This window comes from Pseudorasbora parva, chromosome 2 (genome assembly GCF_024679245.1).
Source record: "Pseudorasbora parva isolate DD20220531a chromosome 2, ASM2467924v1, whole genome shotgun sequence".
Classification (NCBI taxonomy): Eukaryota; Metazoa; Chordata; class Actinopteri; order Cypriniformes; family Gobionidae; genus Pseudorasbora; species Pseudorasbora parva.
The window spans coordinates 32,672,971-32,689,421 of record NC_090173.1 but is presented as its reverse complement, the minus strand read 5'-3'; the positions used below and the strand labels follow the sequence as shown (position 1 = coordinate 32,689,421).

At 38.3% G+C, this 16,451-nt stretch overlaps 1 protein-coding gene across 1 annotated transcript in view; it reads right to left on the bottom strand.

Annotated features, from left to right (window-relative positions):
- Positions 1-53: 53 nt before the first annotated feature.
- prr12b (proline rich 12b) overlaps positions 54-16,451 on the bottom strand; it is a 32,111-nt gene continuing 15,713 nt past the window's right edge. The window contains exons 6-16 of the mRNA XM_067416486.1: positions 15,712-15,786; positions 14,312-15,107; positions 13,752-14,242; positions 12,834-12,950; positions 12,592-12,725; positions 11,328-11,992; positions 3,404-3,523; positions 2,710-2,807; positions 2,458-2,589; positions 1,329-1,424; positions 54-1,238 (exon numbers count right to left, since the gene is read on the bottom strand). Of these exons, the coding sequence (XP_067272587.1) occupies positions 1,101-1,238; positions 1,329-1,424; positions 2,458-2,589; positions 2,710-2,807; positions 3,404-3,523; positions 11,328-11,992; positions 12,592-12,725; positions 12,834-12,950; positions 13,752-14,242; positions 14,312-15,107; positions 15,712-15,786 (2,862 nt within the window). The 3' untranslated portion in view covers positions 54-1,100. The remainder of the gene's footprint in view (positions 1,239-1,328; positions 1,425-2,457; positions 2,590-2,709; positions 2,808-3,403; positions 3,524-11,327; positions 11,993-12,591; positions 12,726-12,833; positions 12,951-13,751; positions 14,243-14,311; positions 15,108-15,711; positions 15,787-16,451) is intronic.

The following is a 16,451-nucleotide window of genomic DNA, read 5'->3' as shown; positions in this document are numbered from 1 at the left end:
TCAATTCATTAATTTAATATAAAAAATCCAAAGCAGTCTGGTGTGAAAATGCATCCTTTTCATAAACTCATTTTCTTTTCTTTTATTTGCGTTTGTCAAATACAGGAGGATTCATGTACAGATGAGGGGCAGGTAGAGAGAGAGACCGAAGCAACTGTACAATATTTACAGGAAAGAGAAATAAGCAAATCTCCAAAATAACAATAATAATAACAATTATAATTATCATAGTAAACAACCAACAGATAAAAAACAAACAGTAAACACAGACATTTTGCACACTTTAAAAACTATTACATCCCTCTGCACTGTCATGTTTTCTTTGAGAAAACGAACAAATACACCTTTTTCCTCATTTTCTTTTAAAGAACAAACAGAAAGAACACGTTTTTTTATTTTAAATACAATTTTCATTTGCTTTATTTTTTTTACCCCAAAAAAAAAGAAAAAAAAAGGAACTACACACTGCTTTGTCCCCGCTCTTTTGTCCATATCCTGTCCGCCTTGTCCTTCAGCTTAGGGGACAGGAAGAATAGGGGGTTATGGGTGGCCCATTTCATGTACACCCTCATAAAACATGAGCATTATTATTCAAAATAATAACAGCAAACTGTCCCAGCTTTGGGAGGTAACCATGTATAAATGTCCATGTATAAATAATACAAATCATAATTGTTCATAATACATATTTATATATAAGAGTATGCATGGAACATAGCATTCAAAGCTCACCTCTGCCAAAACACTGCTGACCAGTGAGGTTTTCAACCCTGTTCCCTTTGGCACTATCTTTATTCGTCTCTGTGCAGACAAATGTCTTTACACACTCTTGCTCTTTTTGTTTTTTGTTTGTTTTCATACCGTCTCCCTGTGGCTCCCGTCGCAGGGAGCTGACACATAATGAAAGAGAGAGGAATGAAAGCTTCACAAAAACATTTTTATGTTAAAATGCAACAGCTTAAACCGCCACTGGCTCTTGCGCATTCTGCAAAGGAAAATCTAATTTTCCTGCAACCTGGAGGTGCACCGGTTTCAGTTTGAGAGAGAGGAGTTTCTCCCCGCTCCAAATAGGACGTGCTTGGAACGTCGACAGCTGAATCTTAAGCCTTGTTGCTGAGCCTCAGCAGTTCAATGAAGGAATTGAACAGAGTCTCTAGCCAGCCCTGGTTGGCCATGCACTGCTGAACCACCTCCTCCTGACCTGGATCCTCCTCAGCTGCCTGTTCTATACTGTCCGTCTGAAGAGGGGGAAGAAGGAAGAGGGTTCTTACGAGCTAATACACGGATACAGCAATACATTTCACAAACAAACTCATATTTCCTCATACCTCCTTTTTACAGTGCAGAAAGGTGTGATATTTGTAGTGATGGAGAGAGTGATAGAGACTGTATATTCGACAAGTCTCTGTCTGCAGTTTCAGGTCCTGACAAGGAAATAAAGATGGGGTTACAAGCAAAGAAAAAGAACTCTGAGACTTCATTCATGATCCATAATTGAAATGCAATGGCTCCAAAAAGTCATCTACTTCATTGGATGAAAACAGTTAAAACATTCTTCAAAATATCTTCTCTTAGAAATTACAGTTTGCAACGAGATGAGGGTCAGTAAATGATTTAAGTGAACTGTCCCTTTAAGCCACATTTACATATAAATGTAATTGCAATAGAAAACAAAACATCAAAGCAATGATAAAATCAGATGATTTTACTGGAGGTATGAATTCCCTCAGGGTTCACACAGGTGTCCTAGCAGCGCATCACATTAATGGACATCAACATTAAAAATAAAATTTAAAAATAATTTAAAAAACAGATTTTATTTTTTAGCAGGGGTGTAAATCGGAAGTTTCATCACAATATCTGACATCAATTCTATTAGCCAACAATACGATATTTGCTGTTATTTCAAAACATGTCGTAATATAATAAAATGTAATATGGTAACTATGGTCAATATATTAATATTACAATATTATTTTACCAACAAGTTCAATTATTATTAATTGCAACCAAAATATAACATGAAAATGTTATTAAAATATCTGGGTAGTGGGGAGGAATCACAAATCCTGTATCCCAAGGAAAAAATACACTTAAGCTTAAAATAAATACAAATTATAATATAAAAAAAAAAAAAGTCTGATGACAAAAAAAAAGGAAGTGTTTAAACATCTAATATTTGATGACCACTGGCTATTTATAACAGTCAAACGAGTTTTCAAGTATATTTAATAGAGTTATAAAATATGTATCTATTTTTTCGCCATTACAACGATATATCAGATTGTTAGTCATTTGACTGATGCATCAATCCATATAATTGGTATTGGTATACCTCTATAATGCAACCACATTTATATTATTTTTTTAAGTGGCTGAAGTGGCTAAATATTGTTTTGGGTTGCTTACTGAATAACTCAATTATGTAAGTGAGAAACAATCAAGTATACAACATGCCTGCTGTTTAGGAAGGCTCCTTTTGACTCTGTTTAGGGTTTTGCGGTTGTAACTCTCCCCACCCAGGTGCACTTTAACCGCTCCAGAGTCCAGGGAGTCTGCTGTCATTTGAGGGAACATGTGCAGTGCCTCCTACATGAGAAAGAATGGGGAGTGAGAGACTGCCAGATATGTTCCTCGGAAAACATAAATCAAGAGGTCTAGTGTACGAAGGGGAATAACATTCTGAGTATCACTGAAAGATAGTGTCACCTGATGTTGGACACTCATGTTGATCCTCCTCAACAGCCTTCGTTTCTGTTCATTGAGGATACTGTCAATCTTCCTCATGGGTGGGAGATAAAGCTCATCTAAGGACAAAATCGATTTTAATATATATATATATATATATATATATATATATATATATATATATATATATATATATATATATATACACACACACATATATATCTTAGGTCCTATTACTCGTCAACCCTTCTTCTAAGTTTTTTTTCATTAGTTAAAATAGTCCTGCGGTGTGACAAATATTAATTTTCATTCAAAAGGGGTACGATTTTTCAAATATTTTTTGAAACAAGTCTCTTGCTCACCAAAACACTTGCGCTGCTTAATATTTGTAGAAACTGATAAATAAAAAAAAATCAGGATTCTTTGATGGATTACTGAATAAAAGTTATTTATTTTAAAAGACAAGCAGCAACAATATATATTTAAACATTTATTTATTGAAAATTAATTGAACAGCCTTCATTAGACACTGTAGCTTTTCTCGACATCTTTTCCATGTCATTATTCATCTAGTCTCATTGTTCTTTCTCTCAACCGTCCTTGCTTTATTAACCTCCTCTTTCATTATTATTTCTATCCTTCTTTTTCTTAATCATCAACCCAATCCTCCACACATGCACTTTATTTTTTATTTAACCAAATGATGTGTGCTCACCATTGGTGTCCTCCAGAGCTTGGATCATATCAGGGTCCAGAGCAGTGCTGACCAGCATTTCTACATAACTGCGGAACATCTCTCTCATGGCCCGACTGTTTATCCCACTGCGTGTGGATACTGCGGATGGAACAGATGCAATTCAAGTGAAAAAAAACCAGAAGACATTCACCTGAAAGTACTCACACACACTTAAACAACTTTGTTTTGGCTTCAGGGAAAATAGGAAATTCAACATTAACTAAATTCGGCATCCATCGTGGTCTGGTGTGCTGGTTTATAAACAGATTGTAGTAATAGCATTTTTCCTATAGCTAAAATTAAACAGTGTTTAGCAATAAGTTTAGCATTAATATAAAGCATGTTTTGAGTTCTGAATGCTAGGACAACCCTTACATAAAAGTACCAGGATGGGCTGGTATTAAAAGGTAAGAATACAATGGCACTTTGATATATAACAATATTCACATATCTTTAATGTGGTATTTCAAAGAATGCTGCGGTACTACCATGGTATGCTCTACCATTCAAAAGTTTGCAGTCAATAAGATTTTATTTCTATTTTTAAAAAATGAATACTTTTATTCAGCAAGGGTGTATTCTGTTTTTAACTAGCTAATATCAGTAGAGCATAGGGCTATCAATGGCAAGGTCATGGGTCAAGCGAGAACTAACTAGCAAACAAACAAACAAATAACTTTTGCGTACCCTGAACGTAACAAAAGAGGCTTTGGTAAAATAAATCGAATGTGTTTTTAGGTAACGATGTAAACGTCTTTACTATTTCAAATGAAATTAGTTATTTTGAACTTTCTTTTCATTGAGAATCCTTTTTAAAAAAAAAAAATCATTTAAATCAATCGTTCCACTAAATATTAAGCAGCAAAACAAGGAGAATTAAAGCTGCGAGCAGCGATGACGGGCCCAAGCCGGGGGCACCGCCACCCCGGTGGCATCAGCTTAACTGTGCACAGCAGGCCAATAGGCATTTAATATGGGAAAAAATAAATAATGGGACTATGTCAAAGTCATTTGAATTCACCTCATTAACTGCAGCAACTGGTGCTGCTATGACCAGGAACCACAACACTCACATCTCTGAGATCAATTACATTTTATTCTTTAATTTTATGTCAGATGATGTCAAATGTCAATTTCAAAATGAGTGCAGAATACTGTCCAAATGCTGAAGTTGTATTATCCTTACACTTCTCTTAAAAATAAATTAAGCCAAATCACAGAGACCGCAACAATGATTTTAATATCAGTGTCAGGTAAGAGTAATATGCGTGCATATAATTTATGGAAGTTTATTATAAACAGCCTCTTTTATAAGATCATGTGAAATTAACTTTTTTTATCCATTTGAATTCTATCAATAAATAATTAGTTTAAAGAGGTGTCATACGTGATCTTTGCAAACACAGCACATGACCTTCTTTAAAGCCCATGTTATAGAAAACAATTAAAAGTATTGGGACATCACTTTCAATTATGTGCAAATATATTTTTTGCAGCTCAAAATTTTGTAAGCTCAGAAGACCAGTATTTAATTAAAGATATAATATATGTTTTAGTTTTTTACTTATTTTTCACAATAAAGTGATAGATATTTGTGATAGCCTATGATATGAAAGGGTTAAATTATGAAAACACAAGAGAAAAGGTGACACACACACAGAGTGAGAGAGACCCCCTCCACACACACACACACACACACACACACACACACACACACACACACACACACACACACACACACACACACACACAGTGATCCTAAGAGAGGGAGAGGGAGGGGGGAGGGGGAATGACAGACACAAAATCTAAACAGTGAGAGATCATTGTTTTTATTTCACTGTCTGAAAACACTGTTTTGCAATAACAACAATAGTTTTATCTTCAAAACAGTGTTCCCTAGGACATATCCAACCTGGTTACTAAATAAGGCTACACTTCCAACTTCTGGTTATTCTATATACCGGTAGCTCATTGGTTCTCATTTTTGTCCTTAAACATTAATCTTCTCATTTTTAAGTTACACACACCAATAACTTTTTGTTGAAAAAGACAATTAAATGTGTTTTTTCCTTTGTTAGTATTTTTTTTAAATATTTATATGTTTTATTAATAATTATTTGTATTAACACAATTATTTAACTAATTATATAAAACAATATTGTCAATGCCCTACAAATAAACTGGTTTTATACATTTATTTTTTTATTCAAACCCAGAATAATATGTTTTATCATTTAATGCAGGCCAAAGCACAGCATTGAGAGGTAATCTTTTTAGCGCACACGCACACACACACACACACACACACACACTCATGTCTGGTTCACTATCTTTCTGGGGACTCATAGACGTAATGGTTTTTATGCTTTACAAACCATATATTCTGTCCTCCTGCCCCTACCCCTAAACCTACCCATTTCACAAAACTTTCTGCATTTTTACATTTTCAAAATAACTCATTCTGTATGATTTATAAGCTTTTGTACCCATTGGGACCTCAATTTAGGCCCCTACAGTGACATGTGTCCCCATGAGTCTGTGTGCATTCAGGTTGAATGCCCCACCAGGCTAGAACAACACACACACACACACACACACACACACACACACACACACACACACACACACACACACACACACACACACACAGTAGTAATGCTGAAGTATGCTGCAGGCAACTCAAATCAGCTCAGCCCATCCCCCCATCCACAACACCCCCCTTCACCCCCCGCCCCTGCCCCTCACACACACACACACACACACACACACACACACACACATTCATGTCTGGTTCACTATCTTTTTCTGGGGACTCAGCATAGACGTAATGGTTTTTATGCTGTACAAACCATATATTCTGTCCTCATACACTGCTCCTACCCCTAAACCTACCCATCACACAACTTTCTGCATTTTCACCTTTTCAAAGTAACTCATTCTGTTTGATTTATAAGCTTTTGTACCCATTGGGAAGTCCCCATGAGTCTGTGTGCATTCAGGTTTAAGTCCCCACCAGGCTAGAAAACCATTCACACACACACACAGAGGTAAGGTTTTTTTGCTTGAAAACTTATACAATATTGCCCTCTATTGGACATTTAAGGGAGAGCATAAGTGTTGGAAAAAAAAAAAAAAAAAAAAAAAAAAACAGTGTGCTATATAGAATAACCAGCAGGTGGGAGTATAGCCTTATTTATGAACCAGGCACTTGTGTTCTTATTTTGTGTTTTTTAGGCTTTTGCTACGGGACCACCGTTTGAGATATCCAATAACCGTTCGCATTTTAGCATCTTCTGTATATTTACTTCATGTTGTCCGAGTTTGGAGGAGATTGAATGAATCGCTTTTGAGGAGAAGGTAAAAACTCAGAGCTCGCTTTGCCACTTCTTGTTATCTTCCAACCAAATTATCTGACTTCCTGTTGGTCAGAGCTAATGACTGTAAATTAGAAAGTTGTCCGGCTCAAAATGTACAATATATATACCGAGTTTGGTGAATGTAGATAAAACTAACCCCCCCACTTTGGACAAAAGTGACACACTTCCTGCTGCCAGTTGGTGGCGCTATAACTTTGACTCACAAAAGTCATATCCATGTGATCGGCCTCTTACAACGAACACACAGCTGAAGTTTCATCAAAATGAATTAATGTATGCAAAAGTTATAACACACTTCCTGTTTCCCTTTTCTCGCCATAAATTTGTCTCTTCGCCACGGCCAAACCGTTCGAGGTATCAAAAAGTTGCTCGCAATTTAGCATCCTCAGTGTCTTGACTTCATGCTGACCGAGTTTGGTGCTGATCGGGTGAATCGTCTAGGAGGAGTATCGCAAATTCCAGAGCATGCGTTTTCCGAACAACCCATAATAGCTCACTTCCTGTTGGGCGAAGCTTATGACTATGATTGCGGAAGTTGTTTGGCCCGATGAGATCTATAAGTGTACCGAGTTTCATACATGTACGTGCAAGTGTGTTTAATATATAGACCCAGTTTTTCAAGGGGGCGCTGTTGAGCCCCCCTGCCACGCCCGGGGCAAAGGCCTCTGCCCGACCCTGTTGGCCGCGCATTCCGATGCGTGTGCAAAGTTTCAAGAGTTTTCGAGCATGGGAAAGGCCCCAAAAATGCCCAAAAGGCGAAAAGATAATAATAATAATAATTAAAGCTGCGAGCAGCGATGACGGGCCCAAGTCGGGGGCACCGCCACCCCGGTGGCATCAGCTTAACTGTGCACAGCAAGCAATAGGCATTTAGAAAGAAGAAATAAATAAAGGGACTATGTCAAAGTCATTTGAATTCACCTCATTAACTGCAGCAACTGGTGCTGCTATGACCAGGAACCACAACACTCACATCTCTGAGATCAATTACATTTTATTCATTAATTTTATGTCAGATGATGTCAAATGTCAATTTCAAAATGAGTGCAGAATACTGTCCAAATGCTGAAGTTGTATTATCCTTAGCCTTCTCTTTATGTGTTTTTGACCTACTGTAGCTTGTGATTGTTCACCAATCTTATGCAGCAAAAAGCATACTTGTTTTTATTTCAATATGTGTGGCATTCAATATTTTTTTAAAATAAAATAAAATAAATAAATAAAGCCAAATCACAGAGACCGCAACAATGATTTTAATATCAGTGTCAGGTAAGAGTAATATGCGTGCATATAATTTATGGAAGTTTATTATAAACAGACTCTTTTTATAAATTCATGTGAAATGTATTTTTTTTTACCCATTTGAATTCTATCAATAAATAATTAGTTTAAAGAGGTGTCATACGTGATCTTTGCAAACACAGCACATGACCTTCTTTAAAGCCCATGTTATAGAAAACAATTAAAAGTATTAGGATATCACTTTCAGTTATGTGCAAATGTATTTTTTGCAGCTCAAAATTTTGTAAGTTCAGAAGACCAGTATTTAATTAAAGATATAATATGTTTTAGCTTTTTACTTATTTTTCACAATAAAGTGATAGATATTTGTGCACACTGATTTTAATATTAGTGTCAGGTAAGAGTAAGATGCGCGTCTAAATTTTATGGAAGTTTATTATAAACTTTATTATAAAATTTACTTAGACTGACTGGGTAAACGTAGCCTGATCTGCCAGCGATTTGACTTCGCCCTGCAACACAGTCTGAAAACCCGTACATTCATTTCTACTGCTTCTGTTACACTTTTGCGGGAACAAATCACAGACTAACTTATTCACCTGGCGAGTTTAGCAGTCTGTTTAGTTGACTATCCAATTGCATACAGAGTCATTCAAATAATGCTCATTGATCAATCTTAAATTGAGCTTGGTCTGGTGATAGCCAGACAACTTATAAACTAGAAAATTATGTGAAATTTACTTTTTAAATCAATTTGATTTTTATCAGTAAATAATTAATTTTAAGACATGTGTCTCTTCAAAAACAGCAAATGACCTTTTGTAAAGCCCAGAAAACACACACACACACACACACACACACACACACACACACACACACACACACACACACACAATTTCAAGCATGCTAAGTCTCAAAAACACCCAAAAAGATAATTAAAATGACACTTTGCCATAGCAACAGTATATAAAATATCAGAAATCCATTCGTATGTCTATATCTGTCATGTTTTCACATTATACTGATGAAGTAAATCGGGTGAAAGTAAGACAGTGATTCAAAACATTTTCAAAAAGTGACACATCCTGCTGCCAGTTGGTGGCGCTATAACTTTGACTGAATATTGGAATTTAGATGTCCTCAGGCCAGGACTCTTGTCAAACATGTGAAGTTTGAGGCAGATCGGACATTGTATGCCTGAGGTACAACAAATTCCTGTGTCATGGCGAAACATCAACATTTGTGAGGCCGCCACGGACACACCCTTCAGGGAAAACTCAAGATCTTCCCAATTTAACGCCACAAAGGCCTTTAGATTAGACTGTGCAAATACGATGTTGATATGATTCAATCTCTAGGAGGAGTTTGTTAAAGTACAACGTCTGGCAATGGCAAAAACTGCACCAATTTACCAAAGAAAATTCAAAATATCTCAGTTCCTGTTGGTTTTTCAGATTTGGCGCCTCGGATCTTTTTTGTAGGTATTGGGCTGTTGAATGCATCTACCGAATTTTCATACTCATACATGAAACGTAGCACGAATGGTGCTTAATTTAAATTTTGTAGGTGGCGCTATCGAACCATTTTGCCACACCTAATTCTGAAACCCATATCAGATGTATGTTTTCACCACTTCTGATGCATGTGCAAAGTTTCATGAGTTTTCATGCGTGTTTAGGCCCTCAAAACTGTAATTCATTTGGGAAAAGAAAAATGATGGTTTGAGCAATTACAATAAGGTCCTCACACCTTAAGCCCTAAATATCTGAGTTCCTGTTCGTCGGAGCTAATGACTGTAAATTAGAAAGTTGTTCAGCTCAAAGAGAACAATGTATATACAGAGTTTGGTGACTGAAGATAAAACTAACCCCCCCACTTTTGACAAAAGATTGCATTACTTTTGTCAAAAGATGGCGCTACTGAGCTCCTCCACCACGCCCGTTTCTGAGTCTTTGCCCTTATCTACTGGACAGCATGTCTGATGTGTGTGTTGAGTTTCATGTAATTTGAAGCATTTTAAGAGTCTCAAAAGGAGCGAAAAAGAATGTTATAGTTTGATGTGTTGCCGTGGCAACAGTATATACAATATCAGGAAGTGCTTACCAGCTTTATATCTGCTCTGGTTTGACATTATACTGATGAAGTTTGAAGTAAATCGGGTAAAAATAAGATGGTGATTTCAAAGCATTTTGAAAGTGACACACTTCCTGCTGCCAGTTGGTGGCGCTATAACTTTGACTCACAAAAGTCATATCCATGTGATCAGCCTCTCACAACGAACACACAGCTGAAGTTTCATCAAAATGAATTAATGAATGCAGAAGTTATAACACACTTCCTGTTTCCCTTTTCTCGCCATAAATTCGTCTCCTCGCCACAGCCTAACCGTTTGAGATATCAAAAAGTTGCTCGCAATTTAGCATCCTCAGTGTCTTGACTTCATGCTGACCGAGTTTGGTGCTGATCGGGTGAATCGTCTAGGAGGAGTATCGCAAATTCCAGAGCATGCGTTTTCCGAACAACCCATAATAGCTCACTTCCTGTTGGGCTGACACATAACTTAGAGCACGAAAGTTGTTCGGCCCGATGAGCTCTATATGTGTACCGAGTTTCATACATGTGCGTGCAAGTGTGTTTGATTAATAGACCATGTTTTCAGACCCCACTTTAGGGGGCGCTGTCGAGCCCCCCTGCCAGGCCCGGGTACCAGCTTTGGTCCGGCCCTGATGGCCGCAGATTCCGATGTGTGTGCAAAGTTTCAAGAGTTTTCGAGCATGATAAGGGCCCCGAAAGTGCCCGAATAGTCGAAAAAGCTAAATTGTCCTTAGAAGAACAATAGGGCTCTGCGCCCTTTCAGGGCTTGGGCCCTAATAATCCTTAGAAGAACAATAGGGCTCTTCGCCCTTTCAGGGCTTGGGCCCTAATAAGAAGAAATGTTTCTCAAGCAGTCAATCGTCAGACTAGAATGATTTCTGAAGGATCATGACACAGAAGACTGGAGAAATTTCACTGAAAATTCAGCTTTGACATTACAGGACTATATTAATCATTTCATATTACTGTTTTTCTGCATTTTTTTAGTCAAATAAATGCAGCCTTGGTGAGCATTAGAGACCTTTTTCAAAAACAAACCAAAAACTAATCTTACCAAACCCATACTTTTGAACTTTAGTGTGTACTGTAGTAACATTGAAACAAGCTTCTGATAGAGCTTTGCATACGTCTGCAAAACAACCAACAAATGGAGATAGTAAATGGCACGCACATAACAAACCTATACACACCTTCATCCTCACTGGGCGGGTCAGGGGATGAGTCTGAATCAGAGGAAGAGGGCATTTCTTTAAGCCACTTCTTCCTCTTTTTTGGTGGAGGTTCTACCTTTACTTTCACAGGCCTGCTCCTCGTCCTGTCAACTCTCTTCTCTACAACTCTCTTCTCCTCTTTGACCCTCCCGCGTTCCACAACTGCTGTTCTCCTCTCCAGCTTCTCTTGAGTTTGTCGCTCTTGGAGCTTCTTTTCCTTCTCTCGCTCTTTCTCCCGCTCCTTCTCTTGTTTTTCCCTTTCCTTCTCTTTTTCTCTTTGTCTCTCCCTTTCTTTCTCGCTCTCCTCCTTTTGTTTTTCCTTCTCCTTCTCTTGTTTTTCCCTTTCTTTCTCCCTTTCCCTTTCTTTTTGTCTCTCGTTTTCTCTTTCTTTTTGTTTCTCCCTCTCTTTTTGCTTTTCAAGTTCTCTCTCCCTCTCCTTCTCCTTTTCTCTCCTAGATTTCTCTATCTGCTCCCTCTCTCGTTCTCTCTCCCTTTCCTTTTCTCTTTCTCTCTCCTTCTCTTTTTCTCTTTGTTCTCGTTGCTTTTTTTCTCGTTGCCTCTCTCTCTCTTTCTCTCTGTCCTCTCGTTCCATGCGAGGTGGAGTCAGGCTATGTACAGGTTGTGGCTTAGGAAGAGACTGGCGCCTGGTGGGAAGAAAAGACATTAATCTTAGCAATGTTATAACGATAATATACTGAATAAATTGAAAGTTCATCTGAAATTAAAATTCTGTTATTTACTCACGCTCACATCATTTTAAACCTGTAAACTGTTTTTTTTTTTTTTGTGAAATAATTATAAAAATTAAAGCCTATTAAGCAGATTAGATGTTAGTTCTGCATGTCTCAAGATGTCTCAAATGTCAGAATCTGTGTAAAAATCGCCATTTTTGACCTGTGAGCTGCAGCATTGGAAAGATTGACAGTGAATAAATATTAAAATTTTGCTGGTTTCTCACACAAACCTATTGCATGTATTCAGATGGCTTGGAATATAATGCTTGAGTCAGGTGGACTACATGTATGGTGTGAAAAAAAAAGAAATAAAAAGGCGTTGACGGCCATGGCGCTGTATACTGTCGCATGTAATTATGAAAATTCTTTAAAATAAAAAACATTCAGGTTTTGAACACCATGAGGGTGAGTAAATCGTGAAAACTCTTTGATTGACAGTAACTACTGTATTAACTGATATATAAAATAGGACCATAGTAGCTTTAGAAGGTCATTTAGAGTAATATTACCTCAGTGTGAGACTGGGCCGATGCCAGGGTTTCCGCGAGCACACTCGGACATAATCCTTTTTATTTACATTCTCCAAGAATTTGACATATAATCGCTGATAACGCATCTTTGCATCTCCAAAGTAACCCAAATACTGCCAAAGAGAGACAGAGGAGTTTATGGTTGTGGTATAGTATTACATTTTCAGGTATGGCATCAAATGCATTATATTAATGCTTAGCAAATAAACAAAGACACTCACATTACTGGTAGCACAAAACTGTCGCTGTCCATCTTTGATTTCAGGAGCAAACTTCTGCAGCAGAGCTTTCTGGACCCTCCAAATTGGAGGAGGCTCCCGCCCAGTCTGCAGCGCTAGCTGAGAAAAGCCAAGAGAATTGAGAATTTAATTAAGCATTAAAGTCAGCATGAAATGAAAATTAGCCCTATCTATTTGTTATAGATTTTATTGTGAATGAATCATCCATGCATATGTTTATTAGTTTCAGTATTTTTAATTTCATAATGTTCAAAATAACATAATTGGACCTTTCAGTGAAACGATACTAGACTTCTCCAATTATTTAGTCTGCTTAAACCCTGTCCCTTCATTTTCCTCCTGAAAACTCACATTCATTTTTTATTTCAAATTCCAATCAACAACTGATGGATAAGGTCCTTTATCCGCTCTACATTTGTTTCTTTTCCAATAATCACCTGGATGCATGTCACACTATGGAAGAAAATATCTGCCGCTACTTCCGTTTTATTATTTATTATACTTCCGAATTTAAATATGGGATAGTTAAGCCAAAAAAAAGACTTCTGTCTTCATGGACTCATCCTCATGTGTCAAACCTGTACTGTGTACTTTCTTCTGCTAAACACAAAAGAAGATATTTTAAAGAATGTTTGTAAACAGACAGCTGACAGTAGCCATTGACTTGCATTATTTTTTTCTCCTATCATGGAAGTCAATGCTTACCGTCCACTGCCTGGTTACAGACATTCTTTTTTTGTGTGTTCCACAGAAGAAAGAAAAAATTAACAGAGGCTTGGAACGATATGAGAGTGAGTAAAAGATGACATAATTTAAAAATTTTCGCTGGAATATCATTTTACGCATCTAAAAAATTATTCTACACAGAGAATACTTCTAAAATTAAAAAGCAGTTTTTACCTTGAGAGTACCAATATCTTCCGTGCGCACTACAAATTCATCCCTCTCTCTGAAGATCCCCTCCCCCCCACTCTCGCTGTCATCATCCTCACTCTCTCCTGCGATGGCCGCGTTGGACTGTTTCTTAGCCAGGTGCAGTGAAGTTATCTGAGGTGTCGGGGCATCTTCGGGGGTGGGGGGTGAGGACGGGGAGGACTGGGGCAGTTCTTCGGGAGGAGGTGGAGAGGGGGATGGTGGGGGTGTAGCAGAGGGGGGCAGCGTGGGTGGAGGCGGAGAGGGAGAGGGGAGAGCAGGTGGAGAGGGGCTGGGAGGGAGGGAATTGTGAAGTGGTGGCTGTTGTTGCTGTAGATTCTCCTCCTCATCTTGAGATGGAAGAGGGGAGGGGAGAGATAGAGGAGGAGGAGGCAGAGGGGATGGGCAGGAGGAGGTTGGGGGAGAAGGAGAAAAGGACGGAGGAGAAGGGGGTGCAGGAGGAGGCTCAGACGGAGATCCTAAAACAATGGAAGAATTAATATTTCATTGATTTTAATATTTGACTGTAGGTATGTTAATATACTGACCATCAACCAGCATTTCATTCTCAGGCTCTTCTTCCTCGTTCTGCTTGCTCTCCTCTGTCCTTATCTGACCTACTTCTTCTTTTTCAATTCTGTCTTCTTCCAACTCATCTCCTTCCTCCTCACATTCATTCGGCCTGTCTTCCTTCTGCTCTATTTCTTCATGCATCTCCTGCACAGGTTCTTCCTGTTCACCGTCCTCACCTAGAACATGTGCCTCCTCCTGTGGGTTGGGCTGTGAGTGTGAATCCAGTTCCTGTGAGGCGTGTATCTCCGTTTCTGGTTCAGTGTGTATGTGCGGGACAGATTCAGGTTGTGGGGGTGGCGGTGGTGTGTTAAGACATACTGTCTGTGGAGTGGGCGGTGATGGTGTAGGAGGAGGTGGAACGGCAGCGAGGCTGTGGGGCGTGTCATAGAGGGCAGAAATGGCTGATGAGATGCTCTTCTGCAGGTCCTGGTTCTTACTGACAGAGTCTTCCTCATCTGAGGAGAATGACGGTAGGGTCTCCAGATTTCTCTTGAGCTCCTCATCAAGTCTTTTACAGGGGGATGGACAGTTACTGAGGCCCAGGCTGCCATCACCCTCATTCTCTCCAAAGGGAGGAGGTGGAGGAGGAGGAGGTTGTGGGGATAATGGGCGAATGCCTCCCTTTACTGAAGAGGAATCTGTGGAAGTGCACCCATCCACAGGCAGGGGTCCAGGTGGATCTTCAGCGCCTGACTGCTTCTTTCCCGTTTTCAAGAAATCCAGAAAAGAAGTTATGAAACCCGACTTCAGCTCTGAAGATTTCTCCTCCGTCTGAGAGCAAGAGGTGCAGAGAAATTAAAGGGGCACAAGATGGCAAAATAAGAGACAAATAGCATAGAAATCTTTAAGCAGAAGGCAAAAATAGAAAATAGGGGCAGGAAAAATTGAACAGGAAAATAGCCTAAATTAGTTTTTAATAAAATGTACTTTTTTATTAACATCTTTATATTATATAATCAGTGTAGTCCCACTCTTTTACATTAGGTGTGTCTAGTGGGAGGTAAAACACCTTACTAAACAGCAGGGTGGTTGATGACGAAGAGGAATCTGGAGACCCTACCGTCATAAGAATCAGTAACCTTAGCAACAGCCACCCTAGCAACAGCGATCTTTTTCTTATTGCATTTTTTAAGAACTCAGTCATCAGGGTGGCCTGCCAATCATCTTAGTCTATGTAATCTGCTCCCTCTAGTGGCAAAGTGAATACACTTGGAACAGTGCTTCCTTAGTAAAATAAATGAGGTGAAATAAATCCAAATTAATTGCATCTATAATTTAGTAATGTGTTCTTAGGTCAAAATATGAGTGGTTTGTAGTTGTCTTTAGAATTACACCTGTAAATTGGATCAAGAATAAAAATGATTGAAAGTCTTACTGAGCTAGAGAACTTCTGCATGGTGGCCCAGGCCTCTGGGGTCATTTGGTCATCCATGTCTCCATCCCAGGACATCTGCAGAAAAATTGCATATAAAGATGTAAAGAAAATGCACATATCTACACATACCCTAGACTGACCCTTCTTTCCTGAGGCTACCTGTTACTGAGTCAACAGAGGATTTTTCATAAGCGCAATTTAAACATATGGAGGAGGGAATCATTTGATAAAGATTATAAATGTTGGTGAGTTATTAAATTATCATGTTTAGGAACATGGTTTTTATAATGTTACAGCAGGTGTTTAGTTAACTCATTAGGACAAATCTTTTGTGAATTTGACATGTATAGTCATGTCAGCATGAAAAAGACTGAAAATCATTTAATCATCTACATTTTTCTGTAATTAGAAAGAACTTCTCAAGTTGCTGATCATCTCATCATATACGAGCTTGATCACAGTTCAATAGGTGACATCCCTTTTGCATTTGCATAAATCATAATTGATTTCACATGCTGCTTCCCAACAATCTACACTACTGCTGAATACTAGTGTCTAACAGTGACGGGCAAGGCTAACAAAAATGACTATAAATAGCCTTGATGAATCATTTGTAAGTCCCCTAATTTTTTAACTAATAAGAACAAATTCAGCAAACCATTTTTCCTTGGTAAAATTAATCTATTACATCTGCCAACACTCTGGCCTGGCAGGTCTTCCACAAAATATTTGACCTCTTA